Source organism: Stegodyphus dumicola, chromosome 2 (assembly GCF_044657685.1).
Source record: "Stegodyphus dumicola isolate Sdum_Otavi_A_Nest chromosome 2, ASM4465768v1".
Taxonomy (NCBI): Eukaryota; Metazoa; Arthropoda; class Arachnida; order Araneae; family Eresidae; genus Stegodyphus; species Stegodyphus dumicola.
In genome coordinates this window covers 270,092,349-270,111,556 of record NC_140769.1, presented here as the reverse complement: position 1 = coordinate 270,111,556, position 19,208 = coordinate 270,092,349, and the positions used below count along the sequence as shown (strand labels likewise).

At 30.6% G+C, this 19,208-nt stretch overlaps 1 protein-coding gene across 1 annotated transcript in view; it reads right to left on the bottom strand.

The window, feature by feature from the left end:
• Positions 1-17,979, bottom strand: part of Fak (protein tyrosine kinase 2 Fak) — a 90,850-nt gene extending 72,871 nt beyond the window's left edge. The window contains exons 1-7 of the mRNA XM_085812138.1: positions 17,782-17,979; positions 17,292-17,448; positions 10,423-10,598; positions 10,244-10,331; positions 3,435-3,511; positions 2,385-2,502; positions 333-473 (exon numbers count right to left, since the gene is read on the bottom strand). Coding sequence (XP_085668264.1) covers positions 333-473; positions 2,385-2,502; positions 3,435-3,511; positions 10,244-10,331; positions 10,423-10,598; positions 17,292-17,447 — 756 coding nt within the window. The 5' untranslated portion in view covers position 17,448; positions 17,782-17,979. The remainder of the gene's footprint in view (positions 1-332; positions 474-2,384; positions 2,503-3,434; positions 3,512-10,243; positions 10,332-10,422; positions 10,599-17,291; positions 17,449-17,781) is intronic.
• Between the last annotated feature and the right edge of the window lie 1,229 nt (positions 17,980-19,208).

Sequence of the window (19,208 nt, the reverse complement as noted above, 5' to 3'; positions counted from 1 at the left end):
ATTTAATTCCAAATCTGAACACAATGATAGTAAAAACAGCTTATCTGGATGTCAAAGAGAAAATTACAATGCTGTATGTTCTGTTAGAGCCAAACTATTAAGAGTAAATGTGCCTCTTGATCTGATTTCAAAATCCTTCTCTTTTCCTCAAGAAACTGGTATTCTAGTGTAATTTGCAAGAATTAATTTAATAACTAAATCTAATTCAAAAAAAGTTATAACCTGTTTCAGTTTCAAAACAAGTTAATAATTAATCATTTAATAAATTAATTTTAAAATAAATAAATTAATTAACTATTTATCCTTAAAGAAAAAGAGGAAACCAAACTTACACCAAGAGCACATTTAAATATTTCTCTGTCGTATAGTAACACAGGGTGGACTAGTCTGAGGAACTGAAACATGCAATCAACCTCACTGAGAGATACAAATTTCTTCATATGAGATTGCATCATTTTTCTTAATGTCTTTGGCTGCAGAGTAAAAACAATATAGCATACAATTTAATGCATAATAAATAGAAGTAAATTTTATACAACATATAATTGTATAAACATGAAACATTCGTATAAAATTTACTGAATGCAAAATTTAATTGATTTATAATAATGTTCGTACCTATTCAATAACAGTATAACAAAAATACTTAATTTTTCTTATTTTATATATTTTTTTTAATTTTCTTGTTTGTAACATTTGTATGTGTGCATGGGCGTATAATTCTTTTAATTTTTACTACATTTATCACTTCATATCCAATTTACACAAAATATAACTATAAGAGAATGTTAACATATTCTTGAACTTTTTATTTTTTCTCAGAATGTTCATAGTATGTACTCGATGTTTAAAGGGTTAGAGTAATATGACAATGAGTAAAAAATAAAATTATTCATTTAATTTATATAGTCGATGCTGTAATGACTTTCACTGATCTTTTCTTTACAACTAGTGCAAAATATCCAGATGTTTCTCACTTATATGGCACTTACATATTATTCCGTCGGCCGACCAAGCAGCATGATTTAGCACCAATTATTTATGACTGTGTCCTTTAGAATTCTAAAGTAACGTTTGGTAACAGTTACTGAAAATAATATGGAAGTACCACTTTGTTATTTTTACATTCCACATAATGATTTCCTCAATCATTTCAAAACATATCCTGAATTTAAGTATCTTATTCCTCCAACATTAAACTCACTTTTCAATTTTCTTTAGACAGTAATAACATATATGCATTTCCTATGAGAGACTCTCGCAGATGAATGCCCCCCATGCATCACTGGACAATAATCTTAAGAGATATGTGATGCATATGTGCATTTTAAGCTAAGCGATCTTTTAAAGACCACTACATGACATTCTGTGTCCATTACTTTTGAAGTGAACATAGTTTTTTATGACTCTAACCTTCAGTTTGATCACATTCTGCCTAACTTTGGTGTTGGTTACAGAAGGAAAGCGTAATGCAAACAAACAGCTTGTTTCTTTAACTTGCCATCTGACATAAATATTCACATTTCTGATGTCCCTTCTAATCCTTTTTTATTCTTTTTTCACTGCTATACAGGTTATTTTGGGGTTACTGTGTTGAGTTCTTTTATATGAAAATACAAAAATCATATGTCGTCTTCAACTGAAATGGTATGCTTTTAAAAAAATCTATAATGAAATTAAAAAATTACTTTTGGTAGGAGTAAATGTTCACAATATACATACAAAAATTCTTTTTGTAATTTATACATTAAAATTTATTTAAGAAATAAGAACTGTTGTCTTAATATGTCTTTCATTGCCATTACTTATTTGATCACAGAGTGAACAATAATTTATTATTGTGTTATCAGGACAGAATTTCACAAAACTGGGGAGATCATATGAAAATCATGATTGTTACAGCAATTACTAGTTATAATGCCCTTTTTTAGGAAATGCATGGATTCCTGTAATAAGCATTACAGTCTTTCATTAATTTTTGTCATACCAAAAGAATATATTTAATGTCTATTTTGAGAATTTTCAAAGCATTGAGTTTTCCCTACACTTACGGAAGCTTAAAATATGCTTCATTACAATAAATAAAATCTTAATTAAATACTAAGAAATTCATTTTTTCCCATTAATCATAATCACTGCTATGCAGGAGTTTTGGAATCAAATTTGTTTTACAGGAAGACTGACAAACATGGTCAATTTGTAGATTCTGATTAGAAAAACATTTTCTTTGAAACAAATAAAAGTTGAATTAAAACATTTGTCAACACTCAAACATTTAAAAAACTTCTATAATGCATAAAAAAATGACTTCTAAAAAAATTACTTTTGTTTCATGTGTGTGTGTGATTTAACAACTTTAAAATGGATCAGAAATCATTACTTACTTTATGTGATGTAATTACAACAGCAGGTAAGAATTTATGCAGCCCAACATCTCGTTCTAAATATTCAAAATTTGACTTCTTATCAAGGGCTATATGTGATAGATCTTTAAAAAATCGTCTGAAAACAGAAAAGTATAGCTTTAATAAAACTTCTCTTACCATAAGAAATCATTTTATTTCATTAATTGCACAGAAAAAATAATTTCAATTTAAAAAATACAAAAGATGCAATAAACAGCAAAATTAAGTTAAAAAAAGGACATAATAAAAGAGGGGGAAATGATCAAAAATAAGCTCTTGAAACAAAAGTCATTCACTTTGAATATATTTTTAGCAACTTCACTTAGTTATTGATTTTAACATCCCTTTATCTAATCATTGTCAAACTCACTGAATTGGTTGTACTATAGTGGGATGGCTCTTCATGGCATTTTTCTTTCCTAATACAATAGTACCATAAAAGCATTAATTTGCCACAGCAGCTAAACAATATAGCTTACATGCATTTTTAAAGTCTATATTCGCCATGAGATTTAGACCCACTCTGTGGACTCATTGATTGTGACCAAATATTCTTATAACAATCACATGTCATGATTTTTCTGTCGTTTGCATATCTGGAAGTATGACTTTTTTAGATGTGCGGTCAGTGAGAAAAACTTTGTCTGAATTAACTTCTGAACATTTCAACTTCTAAGACAAAAATTTTCTAATACTTAAAGACAGTTATATACAAACAAAATGTTCTGATATGAATATCTGAGACTTCAGATTCCTAGTAATTAAAAAGATATCTATGCTTAAAAATCTTAAAATGGTGAAAAAATTAATATTTCTAATCTTGAATAAGTAAGTGATAAAGATGAATAAAGAAAACAGTCTAGTATTGGTTTAACTCTTAATAATGACAAACAAAATTTGAAAATTATTAGAATTCACAGCAATAAGTTGCATCCTATATAGTACTGAACAAATGAAAAACTCCTGGAAAAAAATTACATATCAAGTATAGTGAAAAATTTATAAATTTTAACCATCAAAAATAATTACCTTATTTCTATACAACAAAGCTGAAGTGCTAATTCTTGATCAACATTGCATTTTAGTTTCAAGTAATCATTTTTCACCTAAGATTAAAATTCTCTTATTAATACATAAATAATATGGATTTCATATCTGCACTAAAATCTGAAAATTTATTATAATTTAAATTAATTTGATTTTACTTTTCAAATTAAAATTGTCTTTTAGCATTGCATTAAAATTGTATTATAGCATGTACAAACAAAATTATTGTCTAATATTAGATCACACCGTTAGCATAAAATCTCTTTTTTTAGATTGATTGTAACATGTTCAAGCATACATTTTATAGTACAGCACAGTATATATATAGTACAGTACAAAGTCCGTAATCCGGACTCATTCAGACTTCAGCGATTCTGGATTAGGGGTTTTCCAGGATTATAGATTATCAATTTAAATCTGGTAAGATGGCATGCAGAAATTATACAATTAAAAATATGAAACTATAATTTATGAAATAAAGAGCAATTATGATCTAAAGGGTATCAAAATTTAGAGAAAAAAAAAAAGCTTAATATTTATTTGTTTACTTTATTAAACATTTCTTTCAATGTAAGTTGTTTAAGTTGCTTCGTTTTTTATGCTAATATTTTCTTTTTAATTCTATAAACAGACATAATTTCTTGCTCAGTTACAAAGTTCCACTGTTCAAGTCCTGTAATTGCTGTGTCGAGAATATCGACGAACTTGTCAATCGAAATTTTCGTTTTCAATAACCTCTCTGTCACTTTCTTCACTATTGGAAGCACGCATTAAACGCGCATGCGTAAAGCATACAAAAAAAAAGTTTGTGGCTTTGAGGTCCAGATTATAGATTATTCTGGATAATGGACGTTCGGATTACGGACTTGTACTGTATATATATATATATGTGTGTGTGTGTGTGTATGAAAATGACTTTATGAATCACTAATGCCCCAAAACTATCAAGATATTTTATTGTTAAGTTATTAATTAAGAAAATTATGTACACTGTGCAAAAAAAAAAGAGGGGGACAGTTCTATATATCCCATTCTACTAGGCTGATGGACGAAATTCAAATTGAGTTTTTCATGTCTCGAAAGCACGACTTAGAATACATATTGGATTTATAGTACATAGCACTTCTCTAATATAGGTATTTTGACACAAAATCGGACTTTTTCTGAAATGACGTGGATAAATCAAGGCTGTAGAGTGAGTGTGGTGACATCTCCCTTTTATAGCCCTATCACTTCTATGGACGTGCGTGCTTACCCGGGACAATTCCGAGAAACGAGATTCTAGTTGCAAGGCTTTAAGCAGCAGGTTTCCAAGAAATGTTTCGTATAGCTAGGAGGAACATGTCCCGGCTACGTGCAACATTTTAAAACTTGTCCGAAAATGTTCCGGCTGGAGATGTGTTTCTCGAACGTTCAACCAATCAGACGAAAGTTCTGCTTCTGAAGGATCACAGGTAACTTTCAATATGGCGTTGGCTCTCACTGTGAAGTGATGGACGGTGGAAATAGAGGCCGATTTAATTATTGATGTTTTGTTGTAATACAACTGCTTGAGTCATTTTTTAAATGTGTACATATCCATTAAATATATAATCGTGGAAATTTCAGAGTTGACAGTATTTTACGACGTTCTTGCAGTTTGGATTTGTTTACAAATTGTTCGTCGCCAAAAGTTCGCCAAATTTGTCGTATTTCGTGCTGATCGTGTATTATCACTGTTATATAATAGAATTTTATTTCTTAAATTTAAGCTTAATAATTTTTTTAAATCCGTTTGTATATGCATGGCTTTAATTGCATAATCAGTGACACATTTTAAACAGCATAAAAGATGCATAAATAAAGAAAAGCATAGCTTATGTAATAATGAGAATACTCATTAAATTTGTCTATTATTTTCATGTTATTAATGAAATACTTTTTGGATTATAAATACATTAGAAACTATACTTTTATTGTAAATGCTACATATTGAAACATTGGAAATTTATGGATTTATTATTATGCATGATGAAAAACATTTGTATATACATTCATTAATGTAAATCTTATTCATTACATTAATACTAATAAATATATATTAACAACTTCTAAACCATCGCATCTCTCTATCTGTATGTAAATATGTGACTTATTAGATGTGTATATATATGTATATGTATGAATACAAAAATGAACATTGCCAAGAAGTTTATTTGAAGTTACTTTTAATTCAGATAATGATTATGTAATTGGCAGAAACTATAGTTATCAGTTCTTTGCAAATTATTATGGGTATGTAATAATCAGTTGAAAAATAATTGATGAGTATTTAAGTACTAAAGAGTGTACACATTTTGTTATTGGGTTAATTCATAATTATATCATATGTATGATATATGTAATAAAAACATGACTAATAAATAATAAGAAATGTAACAGCTGTGCATTTATAACATTTGATTACTTAAAACAGTGCACAACTGATTATCACCTTCATGTCTGTTTACATAATGAATTGCACTTTCCAATTAAGTGCACGGGCCTATTAGTGGCCGAAGTGTCGTTGAACACTGGTAGTTCTGTCTCAGGTTAGAATGCCGCGAACGGGCTGGCTACATGACGTTTCCTTGGTTTGCCCCATTTGTAACTGGTATATGAGCCAGTTTTAAAAAATCTTCTACAAAGGGATCCCTCCTGTTAGGCAGATATCCTTTGAGGCTTTGCCGTAATCATATAAAACAAACTCATGATGTGCACCACCTACTTTCTAGAGTTGGTATAATTAATGTGTTTTAGGTGCATTACCGAATGTTCTATGGGACAGTAAACAACTTGCACATGTTTTGATTGCTCATGTATTCACATGCTTTATTTGATCTTCATTTTGCTGAATAGTATCTGCTGGCTGTGAGGATGTAAATATCAGCAATATAGACATCTGTTTGTTTGTTTGTTTGAATGGACAGAACAGTAATTATGAGCCATAAAGTTAGTCAAGGTTAGACGGTGGTCACCAGGTCACAAATTTTCCAGTGAGCCATCAAATTTTCATTGGAATGCAGACAACAGAAAATACACATAAATAATGTCTGATAAATAGACTTATCCAGCACACGTTTTAAACTATTTTTAGTGTATACAGAATTTGGCTATTACTGATGTAATTGATTACTATAACCAGAAAAGTGTTTATCTGTTACTTGAAGTGCCAGAGTGGAGATCAAAGTGATTAACTTGATAGCAATCACCTTTCTATTATCTTCCATTACTAACAATAAAGTTTAAAATGAAAAGCGTGTGAGCGATACAAAACAACACGAAGAAGCGAATGTCACTTGAAAGGAAACGTCACTTTTGCCAATCTGAGCGATAACTGATTCTTGTTTGGCTTTCAGCCTTTTTACCAAGTGAAGATGGTAACCCTATTTCACCAAAGGGCATTTCTCAGAACTGTTGCTGCAAACGTTTTGTTCCGGCAACAAATATCGTATGTGATGAGGGTTTTAAACATTTCCAGCAATTCTTTTGTTTTACAAACTGTGATGAGGGGTTGCATTATCATGCAATGGAATGATTTCATTAAATAATTTCCATTGCTGTCAGTCTCTAAGTGCCCAACTTTTTCACATTAATTTTTAAAAAAAAAAAAGAGTAAAAAAAAATCTGAAAGCTTTCAGATTTTACATTACACCCAAAGGGACTTTTTTTAACCTTTTGTGTGTTACCTTTAAATCCAGTGCTTTGTATATCTCCAATGTAGAATATGAATCCGGCTGATGCATTAGTGTGCAAAGCGCAGCAGACACACACAGAGGAATTAGATAAATAAGTCCCTTCTCTCTCAAGCTGGTCTATATATTTCACCAAACTCAGTCTCTCTGTAATATATCACTACCAAACGTAACTTATATTTTGATCCATCTATATATATTTCATGTAAGAAAGAATACTCATCTTTTTATAAGCAACATCTATAAAACTGAATGGACTTAAAGCTGATAAGCAATTAAGCTGTTTCATAATATTCTAAAATGGTACTGTTTTGTTATCGAGATCAGATTTAGATATCACCAAGAGCTCACGATCTGGCAAAAAATTTGAAGCATAAAAATAATCGCCAAAATATTTAAAATACAGTTTAGTTGGAGAAAAATCCAAGGGAGACAGATATTCGTACAATTAGAAATTTTTAATGCACGTTCAGCAACTTACTAAAGAAACTAGCAAAAAAATTGGTTAGAGAATGTAGTGAATTAAGATTTATGTAGAGGCATGGAACTGCGGATATCTTTTAAACTGTCTGAATAGATTTGTGTTTTAGAATGCTGCTGCCATCACATTAACTCAAATAAGAATCTAATTAGTTACGTTCAGAGCCAGGCTGAAGTCTGTTTCGCTGTCCCATTACTTTTCAGAAGTTTGAGTGTGATAACTAATATCAGGATCGATAAAATTATACTTATGGTTAATGCTGAAATGTTCAAATCCAGATCTTCCCATCTCCATTCCGGTGCTTCGTTCGAATTGAAGTAGAACTTCATTTTAAAGTTTTTCATGCACTTTCTTCCAGAGTGAACAATTCCTCATTACTGAAGAAATTGTATGAAAGATGCTTCATCATTAGGTAAGTCTCAAATTTTCAAATTCATGGTAAATACAAGAATAATAAAAACAAAAGCGACCATTACATCTTTAGAATTTGTATTCTCGTTACCAATTTTGATATGCATTCTTTTACTTTTTTTAAATGTAAACACTGTAACAATTTTAAAAGTAAACTTTGGCCACTTCCTATAAAATTAATCTCTTGGGGAGTTTAGCAGAACATTTGCCGATAACTCCGGTCCCGATAACTTCTAAAATCATCTTTACTTATTTTCTCTTTTAAATAGATGGAGAAATGAATGAAATTTAAACCATTTCACAATCTCAGTTTCTTTTAATAATTTATAAAAATCATTTGTTACTGAACCTGATTCATTAGTTAATAAAATTTTGCCAAAACTTTGCATTTATACAACCCATTCAACAATTAAATGATATTCAAAATGTAGAATGAGAAAAAAATGGGTCAAAAAAACTATCTTCTTAATTACACAAAAAAAAATATGAAATTCCATTAAATATCATTAAATTCAAAGAACCTGTCAAACTAAATCTCATGTCTTAAAAACACTGGATTATTTTGAAGAATGAAGGCAGTTCTACTATTCTCATTCGAAAAAAGATCTACTTTGGGAACAGGACTATCTTAGCCATTTTAGACAAAATCATTTAGATGAGCTGAACTCATATGTGTGAATCATAATACAAGCTGGGCTCATCCAATACTATCAGAGAGACAGGACATCTTTCTAAGGTACAGTCAAAAGTCGTTATTTCGGACACCCATAATCCGGAATGATCTATAATCCGGACCTCAAAACTGCAAACTTTCTGTGCATGCGTCGCATTGAGGCATGCGCATAGGCGTTTACACGTGTGCATAAGACCTTTACGGCTGCGAATATGCATGCGTGCACGCGCATAATACGTTTACGCATGCACCTTGAATGAATAACGGATGGTATAAGCTAAGCTAAAATTATCTAATTCAATGCAGACTGCGTTGTTCCTTAATCTTCTTAATAATGTTGCAGATCTTAATAATGTTGCAGACTGCGTTGTTCCTTAATCTTCAAATTGGATCCGGCTTATTATTTTTTGCAGACTGTTAGAGCAATTTTATAAAAGTAAGCTTGAACTTTCGATTATGTCAAATAGAATTTCCGATATAAATTTACTAATATGTAAAGAATCTACAAAGCGAAAATATGTTTCGAAATCCAAAATCTGTTTATCAATTTCACGCTGCTCTGTGGCGGCCGGGGGGGGGGGGGAACGCCGTAGCGCACAATGAATTGGAAGTTGATCTGTCGCACTATCCTTATCTTCAAGGCAGATGTTTTTATTTTATTTGGCTCATAATTCCTTACTAAATGTAGTATTTCATCTTGATGTACTCCGTCTATGATTTAAATCAAGTTCCTTGTCATTATAATTCGCTTCCAATAGTGAAGAAAATGACACATTGGTTATTGAAAGCGAAAAAATTTCGATTGACAAATTAGTCCGTATTCTCGATATAGCAATTATAGGACTTGAACAGCGGAACTTTGTAACTAAACAAGAAATTATGTCTGTTTAATAGAATTAAAGAGAAAGTATTATCACATGAAACGAAGTAACTTAAACAACTTACATTGAAAGAAATGTTTAATAAAGTAAACAAATAAATATTAAGCTTTTTCTTTTTGTAAATTTTGATACCCTTTAGATCATAATTTTTCTTTATTTCATAAATTAAGGTTTCATATTTTTAATTTTGTAATTTCTGCATGCCATCTTACCAGATTTAAAATGATGATCTATAATCCGGAAAAATCGATAATCCGGAATTGCCGAAGTCCCGACGAGTCCAGATTAACGACTGTATATGGAAAACTTTTTTCCACATAATACGAAAATAATTTCTTTTAAATGTTATCAATTTTTACATTATGTCATTTAAAATTCTTAATAAGAAGACTCATATTCTTGACATTCAATCATTACATTTAAAAAAAAAATGATTAAAAAAATTACTTTTAGAGGTTAGTAACTTGTATATACAAATCAAAGAGAGACTAATGTCAGCTAAGTACAATAATAAAATGAATAAATAAACTGATGACACCCATGCTGCAGATAAATCCCAACACAAAATTATCTCAGTTTCATTTTATGACGACATGAAATAATTCAATTCTTATTTTTAGAATTTTTCTAACCTGCTCATAGAAATAATGAAATGTTACTTTATCTTTTTCATACAGCTCTCTCAAATTACTAGGTAAATATCGCACTCTCAGCTCATACCTAAAAAAAAAGGTTAATACATAAATATTTTTTAATGAAATAAATGTAAATTTATGATTTCCATTTATTTTCAGATAAAAATATTCCTTACCTCCATTCATCTATGGATAAAAGTGCTTGGTACTTTTTTACAACTTGTAAAACAACACTCTCTCCATGTATCCAATACACATCATCTGATAAAGTATGAGCCAAACGAATGCCATAAAGACTTTCAAAAACACGAGTTCCACAAGCAATTTGACTGCTTACAGCTTGAACAACAGTCTGCAAATGCATAAAAAAGTACACGATTTAAAAATCTACTTTCAGATTCATTTCATGACATAAAACAAGGTGCCTTTGATATTATAATAATTTTAATATACTGAATACACACTTAAAAAAAAACATTTCATAATAGATTATTCTGTACCTTAATTATCAGAGATAAATTTTCACTTTTACAAACAAAATTAAATTGTTAACAAAATAATAAATATAAAAAGTTATTCATAATTTTAATAAGCTTCCTGAAAATTCATAACAAAATATAGAACTAATATCAAATTTTGATATACAGAAATAGTGGTAAAGTAAGTGTTTTTTACACATAGCACAAATTTTCAGTGTATCCCTCTTTCCTGAAATGCAATGATACATTTTATACAGTCAAAAGTCGTTAATCCGGACTCGTGTGGACTTCGCGATTCCGGATTATCGATTTTTCCGGATTATAGATCATTATTCTATTAAACAGACATAATTTCTTGTTCAGTTACAAAGTTCCGCTGTTCAAGTCCTATAATTGCTGTGTCAAGAACACCGACTAATTTGTCAATCGAATTTTTTTCGTTTTCACTAACCTCTGTCACTTTCTTCGCTATCGGAAGCGAATTATAATGACGAGGAACTTGTTTTAAATCGTATCAAAGACGGAGCACATCGAGATGAAATACTAATTTGGTAAGGAATTATAAGTCAAATAAAATAAAAACATCTGCCCTGAAGATAAGGATAGTGCTGACAGATCAACTTCCAATAAATTACGCACCCGCTGCGGCGTTCCCCCCCACCGAGCAGCGTGAAATTGATAAACAGATTTCGGATTTCAAAACATACTTTCGCTTTAGATCCTTTACATATTAACAAATATATATCGAAAATTCTATTTGATATAATCGAAAGTTTAAGCTAACTTTTATAAAATTGCTCTTACAGTCTGCAAAAAATAATAAGCCGGATCCAATTCGAAAATTAAGGAACAACGCAATCATCAACATTAACTGAAATAGATAATTAGATAATTTTAGCTTATACGTCCATTATACATAAAACGCGCACGCGAAAACGTATTCTGCACTTGCGCACACTCATATGCGCAATCATAAAAGGTCTTACGCGCACGCGTAAACGCGGCGCATGCGCAGAAAGTTTTTAGTTTTGAGGTCCGGATTATAGATCATTCCGAATTATGGGTGTCCGAATTAATGACTTTTGACTGTAATACACTTTCCAGTACAGCAGTATGTTTTGGCATACATATCATGGTCAGAATCACAGCCCCTGGTGATACAGTAGCAAAAATCCTCAACATTAGCAGGAAATAGAAACGCAAAGACAATACCTTTGAGAAGTCCCCTTATGAAAAGTCATTTCATTGATTTGTGCACAAACAGCCTTCATTTCAGAATTTTGCATTTCACTTACTGATATTTTGAAACTTTTTAATTGTTGCATAACCTTTTTCTAGAGGGTGTCCCAAAAAAAGTGTTGGATTTGATATGTCCAATAAAGTACATTATTTTTAGAAAATGGGAGATAATTTTACATATTTACAACAGGTAAATGTTCTGATTTAAAAATGAAAAATTGTCTGGCATATGCTCTCCATGATTTGCTCGGCAGCATGGTATTCTTTTGATGAAATTTGTATCACTTTTCTTCACATATCTGCCTACTGAGGTGGTTAATGACAAAATGAACTTCCTCTTTACGTTCTTTTATTGTTAGTCTTTCTAGGATTCTAGGTTTGGACCTGGGATGTACAATAACACTGCTACACACCATAATGGCATTTTCAACAGAACAACAAGGAGCATAGTGACTTTTGATCTGCTGTCGAATCTAGGTCCTCAAATTTTCTATATCAATTGGCGACCTTAAACTTCATCAGGTGTCCTTTCATATCCAAAGACTGTATGAAGATTCATAACAGTCTGTGCAAACCACTCAACACTGTTGTAATGAATTTCCACATTCAAAATTTGCTAGGCTAATCTTTAGAATATGGTAACAGGTAGTTTGGCAACAGTTTGGTAAGGCGATAAAGGTTACTAGCTAGGATTTTAGCAATAATCTGAGAAGTACACAGTTCGAATCACAGATTATTTTGTCTCAGAGAAATGAGAGATCATGAGACATATCATGTGATATTTTCTGGAAAATTCAGATCGTGATTTTAGCTAATAAGCACTTGGTGAAAATGGACCTGGACCACCTGGTGAAAATGGACATTTTGTGATCCGCCATGCACTCAAGATTCATTAGAAGATTAGGTAAGTTAGTATTTTTAATTATTTGAGGATATTATTTTTATGCATTGTCCTAAATGTAAGGAGTAAATAAATTAATATGGTATTATTGGAAAATTGTTATTAGCAATGATTTAGTTTAAAGTAATTAGGATTGTAAGCTAATTTTTATTACATTAATGTATGTGCTTATTTATATTTTAAGTAGTGTTTTTTAATTTAATTATATTTTAATTTAATGATCGTGATTTTGAGAGTTATATGTTTGTAGTATTTTGGAATACGTTTGAGTAGAAGTAAATGTGCATGGAAAGAATTTAAGAATTTGACACTAAGTATTTGTAATCATTTTTAATGTTTTGTTATAAATTCGTTGGTGACGTTTATAATAGATAATTTTAGAGGTAAAAGTTTTTGGATATTTTATTTATTTTATATGCGCAAATGTCCATGCTTGGAAAGGGTATGTACTTTTTCGCAATCAGGTAATTTCATATATGTCCTTTTTACCGAATTTATAGATTCACAAAATTTTCATGCATTTTTGTGAAATTTTTCTAATTTATGAGAAAAAAGCAGTGTACATGGATATAGTGAAGAGTGTGCGCAATGACATTTTTGTGCAATTCTGGGATTTTTTTAAGTAAAAATAAGTCGACGTGTACATGGTTTAATTATATTTTAATTAAATGATAGTTATTTTGTGAATTATATGTTTGTAGCAATTTGGTATACATTTGAGTGGAAGTAAATGTGCATGGAAATAATTTAAATATTTGACACTAAGTATTTGTAACCATTTTTAATGTTTTGTTATGAATTCATTGTTGATGTTTATAATAGATAATTTAGAGGTAAAAGTTTTTTGATATTTTATTTATATTATACGTGGAAATGTTCATCCTTGGATAGGGTATATACTTTTTCGCGATCAGGTAATCTCATATATGTGCTTTTTACCGAGTTTAAAGATTCACAAAATTTTCCTGCATTTTCGTGCAAATTTTTGTAATTTATGAGAAAATAGCAGTGTAGATGGATAAAGTCAAGAGTGTGCACAATGTCATTTTTGTGCAATTCTGGGATTTTTTTTAAGTAAAAATAACTCGACGTGTACATGGTTACTGTGTATGTGCGATTTTGAAAAACACGGCAAGGAGTTTGCGATTCTGCACTTTTTCCCAATTTTGCAGTGAATATTTGTCATGATTAAGCAGTTTTGTTCCATAAAATTTCTAGCATAAGTGTAATTCGGCTAACAGATTGTTGGAAAAAGTGTTGAGTAAATAAAAAGAAAAGAAACATGTCTTTACTTCGTGAAGACAAAATGGCGGCGAAAAAAAAAATAGGGGGTTGCTGTAGCAGAGTTGGTCGCCAAATTTTCGCCAAAAAATCGCCAAGTTACCATAATCCAAAGATCAACCTTTAATAATTTCAAGCGTTAATCTTTGGATTATGAAAACTTGGCGATTTTTTGGCGAAAATTTGGCGACCAACTCTGCTGCAGCTACCCTCTATTTTTTTTTCTGCCGCCATTTTGTCTTCACGAAGTAAACACAGGTTTCTTTTCTTTTTATTTACTCAACACTTTTTCCAACAATCTGCTAGCCGAATTACACTTATGCTAGAAATTTTATGGAACAAAACTGCTTAATCATGACAAATATTAACTGCAAAATTGGGAAAAAGTGCAGAATCGCAAACTCCTTGCCGCGTTTTTCAGAATCGCACATACACAGTAACCATGTACACGTAGACTTATTTTTACTTAAAAAAAATCCCAGAATTGCACAAATATGGCATTGCGCACACTCTTTATCTATCTACACAGCTATTTTCTCATAAATTACAAAAATTTGCACGAAAATGCAGAAAAATTTTGTGAATCTTTAAACTCGGTAAAAAGCACATATATGAAATTACCTGATCGCGAAAAAGTATATACCCTTTCCAAGGATGAACATTTCTACGTATAATACAAATAAAATATCAAAAAACTTTGACCTATAAATTATCTATTATAAACATCACCAACGAATTTATAACGCAAACATTTAAAATGGTTGCAAATACTTAGTGTCAAATATTTAAATTATTTACATGCACATTTACTTCCACTCAAACGTATACCAAATTGCTACAAACATATAATTCACAAAATAACTATCATTTAATTAAAATATAATTAAACTAAAAAACACTACTTAAAATATAAATAAGCACATACATTAAATTAATAAAAATTAGCTTACAATCCTAATTACTTTAAACTAAATCATTGTTAATAACAATTTTCCAATAATACCATATTAAGTTATTTACTCCTTACACTTAGAACAATGCATAAAAATAATATTCTCAAATAATTAAAAATACTAACTTACCTAATCTTCTTCAGAATCTTGATTACGTGGCGGATAAACTTTTCTTATCGATTCAATAAAATTATTGAATGACTTTTTCTGCAAATTTTTCCGCCATACTTCCTCCGCTAAATAAAAAGCAAAATTCTCTTTATCATAATGCTTCGGAATGGCGCTTTTTATAACACTCCACGTGCCCTCTATTGTATTTGTATGTGCACCTGTTTCAGGATCTTTAAAATGATACTTATGGTTCACAGCAAGATGTTGAAAACCTTCATCCTCCAAACAGGCATATGACTTCCAGCAATCAGATATTATTATTGTACCAGGTAGAATATACTGCTTAATAAAACTTAATAAGCAATCTTTACTTCTATCTCGCACAACCTTAAAAAAACACTTATTATAACCCCTTTCAATCCCACTAAATACCCATTTCAAATTCACTTTAGATAGGGCTATAAGATCCAAAAATTAACCAACACTGTTTCACACAACACAGAATGAAGCTAAATACAAAATGCTATAAAGTACTACAGATATTTTTCCAGATTTCCCCTTTTTTCCGATTAAAGAACTGTAATTCGTCCATTAATGTCACATGACATATCTCATGATCTCTCATTTCCCTCACACAAAATAATGCGTAATCGGAACTGAGTACTTCTCACATTATTCGCAAAGTCCTAGGTAGTAACCTTTATCGCCTACCAAAATCTCGCCAAACTACCTGTTACCATATTCCTAAGATTAGCCATTATCGCCTACCAAAATGTCGCCAAACTACCTGTTACCATATTCCAAAGATTAGCCATTATCGCCTACCAAAATGTCGCCAAACTACCTGTTACCATATTCTAAAGATTAGCCATTTCAAGTATATGATATGTAGTACCTCCCACTTATTAAACTCACTGGCTAATAGACTCGGCATAGTTCCGCATCCACATTGGACTTAAGAGCAGCAAAATTTCCTTAAGGTTAACAAAAACAATCCTTTAAAAGCACTGTAAATGAGAGAAGGTTCCTTCTCGAATAGCAGCTAACAGGAAGTGAAAGTACACATCTGAATCCCACCCTTTAAGGTTTCCATCATCAAAATCCTACTCTTCGGAGAGATCGATTACATTCACAAAGAATTATAAAATGCTCATAAAATACTTTTTAGCATTACTGTACATTAAGGGTCTTTGAATGGAAAGGAAATGACAACTGTAGATTGAAGTAAAAGCAATGAAACACTAGTCATGCTTGTAACCATGAAATGACAGATCGAATAAACAAACAAAAGGCAATCTTTCTGCTAGCTAGAAATGCAAATTTTAAAATTAACGTGTCAAATTGTCAAATGAAAAGACTTCAGCTTGAAAGAAGATAATTTGTTAAAAGATTTTAATGTTCTTGGTAATTATGGCCAAAGAAATCTATATTTAAACTGAGAATTTTTCAAACAGCATGATGTAATTTACTTTAACAAGAAATTTCATAAAAAACTCATAAAAATGTCGTAAAGATGTATATATCTCTTTTTAATGCTTAGCTAAACAGTCTGACTTTTAACCTTTCCTATTTTTAACAGAAAGTAATTATACTAAATACCTTTTACACATTCAAATGCTTGGTTGCATTCATACTGAATGCAATTTTACTTGCACATTTAAAATACAACAATGTTATCATTCTTCTTTAATAAATATTGAAAACTGAGAAGCAACACAATACAATAAACTTTCTTAATATAAATGGACATATTAAAATAAAACATATTTTGCAACTTCTTTTGCTGTAATAAATTTCAAAATAATTCAATGATAAGTTTTCATACAATATACATTGCTAAAAACAAAATAAAATAATCTCAGTTGCCCAAGGCTTAAGCTAAAGAAAATCATAAAAGATATTTCTCATCAGTTATGAAAGTGAACAATGTACTATTCAAATGTAAAAGAACAGAAAAATCACTTTTAAAAGTCCACTGCTTATATTTTAGCCATTCACAAAAAAATTATTCAAACACATACTTAATTTAAAACTTAATCAAAATAATAATCAAATGAACACTATGAAAAATAAAATTTTACCTTTACTAATGTATCGACTGCAAATTTTACAATGACACAACTCCCAGAATTCAGAAATACTTTCAGAATGGCTGTTTCAAGAGCTTCTGTGGTAGGACTACTGAGTTTTGAAGAAGGTGGAGATGGTACTTTTTCTTCGGCATTTTCCCCCTGCATTCTGAAAATACGTTTAAATTTAAAACATATAAACAGATTCATAGTTTCATTACAGTATACATCATTATATTCGTAAATTATATGTACGTCACTTAGCTTTAATTATACAATTATACAAAGCTACACATGATAAAATTCCACAATATAATAGTCATAACTTTCTAAATCATAAAATTTAATTATAAAATAAGCAGCAATCATGCAAAATTCCCAATTTGCCTTTAAACTAACACTTCCTACTTTGCAATTAGCTCTAAACGGATGCTATTCATTTAACAATTAAAAAACAAAAAGGAAAATAATCCACACTAAATTCAGTAACTTCCGAAATTACCTGAAGCATTCTTAGTCGATAAATATAATTGAAATACGGGGGAAAATTATTTATCTTGATTTCATATCAAAACTAATACTCATGATCAGAAGAGGTTCAAGAGCACTTCTCCAAAACAAGACTCCATTTATATTTTTGCTTGTTCCCCCCCCCCCTCTTCTGTTTACAGCGTTAAATAGGGAATCCTCACACAGCTCTAAAGAACTCTAGCTTGAAAACTAAAAGCGTTCAACAGTCTAACAAATAACAAACAATGATCAATTATGTCATTAAACGGAATAATGTTAAATTAAGGAAACCTTTGCACAAAAGCAAGCAAGAGTTCACTAGCGTGAAAAAAGGTACTATAATAATTGCCAGACAGCGCAATTCTTTTTTTGCTTCTGAAAAGAACCCTACTTGAAACCCTGTAAGAATTACTTTCAAAAACAACTGTATTTGTATAAAACCTACGCCAGTCTAAGTTTTCTTTTGTGCCTAATTCATTTGCTTTCAAACTATTTTCGCTTACATATGCGGAAAGTCTCAGACCAGAGGCGCAGCTAAGGTTTTCAGCCCCCGGGGAAGATTTTGCGCCCCTTTCTCTGTGGCAAGAATGGAAAACATTTCTTTCTAAAATTTCGTAACATCAATTTGCCGACCCCTGAATGCTGCGCCCGGGGACAGATGTCCCCCTTTGCCTCACCCTAGCTACGCCACTGTTAAAGACCTTCTATTAAGATTCACCTTCTTGTGCCAATAATTTATGTTTCTGGACCCAGTTTTGGTTTTATATACTGGACCTAGTTTTGGTTAGGACGTTCGGATAGACCCAATATCGCTGTTTATACGATCCATTTTCTGAACAGTATAATTTTGTAATTGTAGAAAAAATATTTCTCGTTAACATTTGGTGTTTCATTTATATAAATCAAAAGGCAGGGGGGGAATGAAAAATATTGCTTCAATTTTTGTTTCAAAATCAAACATTGCTTCAATTTTTTTTTTTTTTTTTTTTGTTATTATTAAAGAGATGCAAAGAGATATCATAAAAAAAATCTAACATTCTGAAGTAGAATCCTAAGAATCAGTGTCATTCTTATAAAAGAATGTTTAACATCAATGAAAATAGCATTTTGTAAATATTCAAATATCGAGAAATGTAAACAAATTGTGATTCTATGTTGTTTGTCTGCTGCTGTTTTTTGAAAAATGTATGAAAATGTTGGGAACGAAAATAGCATAAGTTACTTTAGTTAAATTAATATATACTTTTGTTTGATGACTTTTGTTGATATCTCAGGATGCAAACATACATATTACTTTATATTCCATGCTAAATACCTTGATACGAAGCATTTTAACACCATCAATATTTTTTTTTTCCCCAGTAACACATCTATTCACCATTACCAAACACACTCACTACACACACACACCTGTGAGAC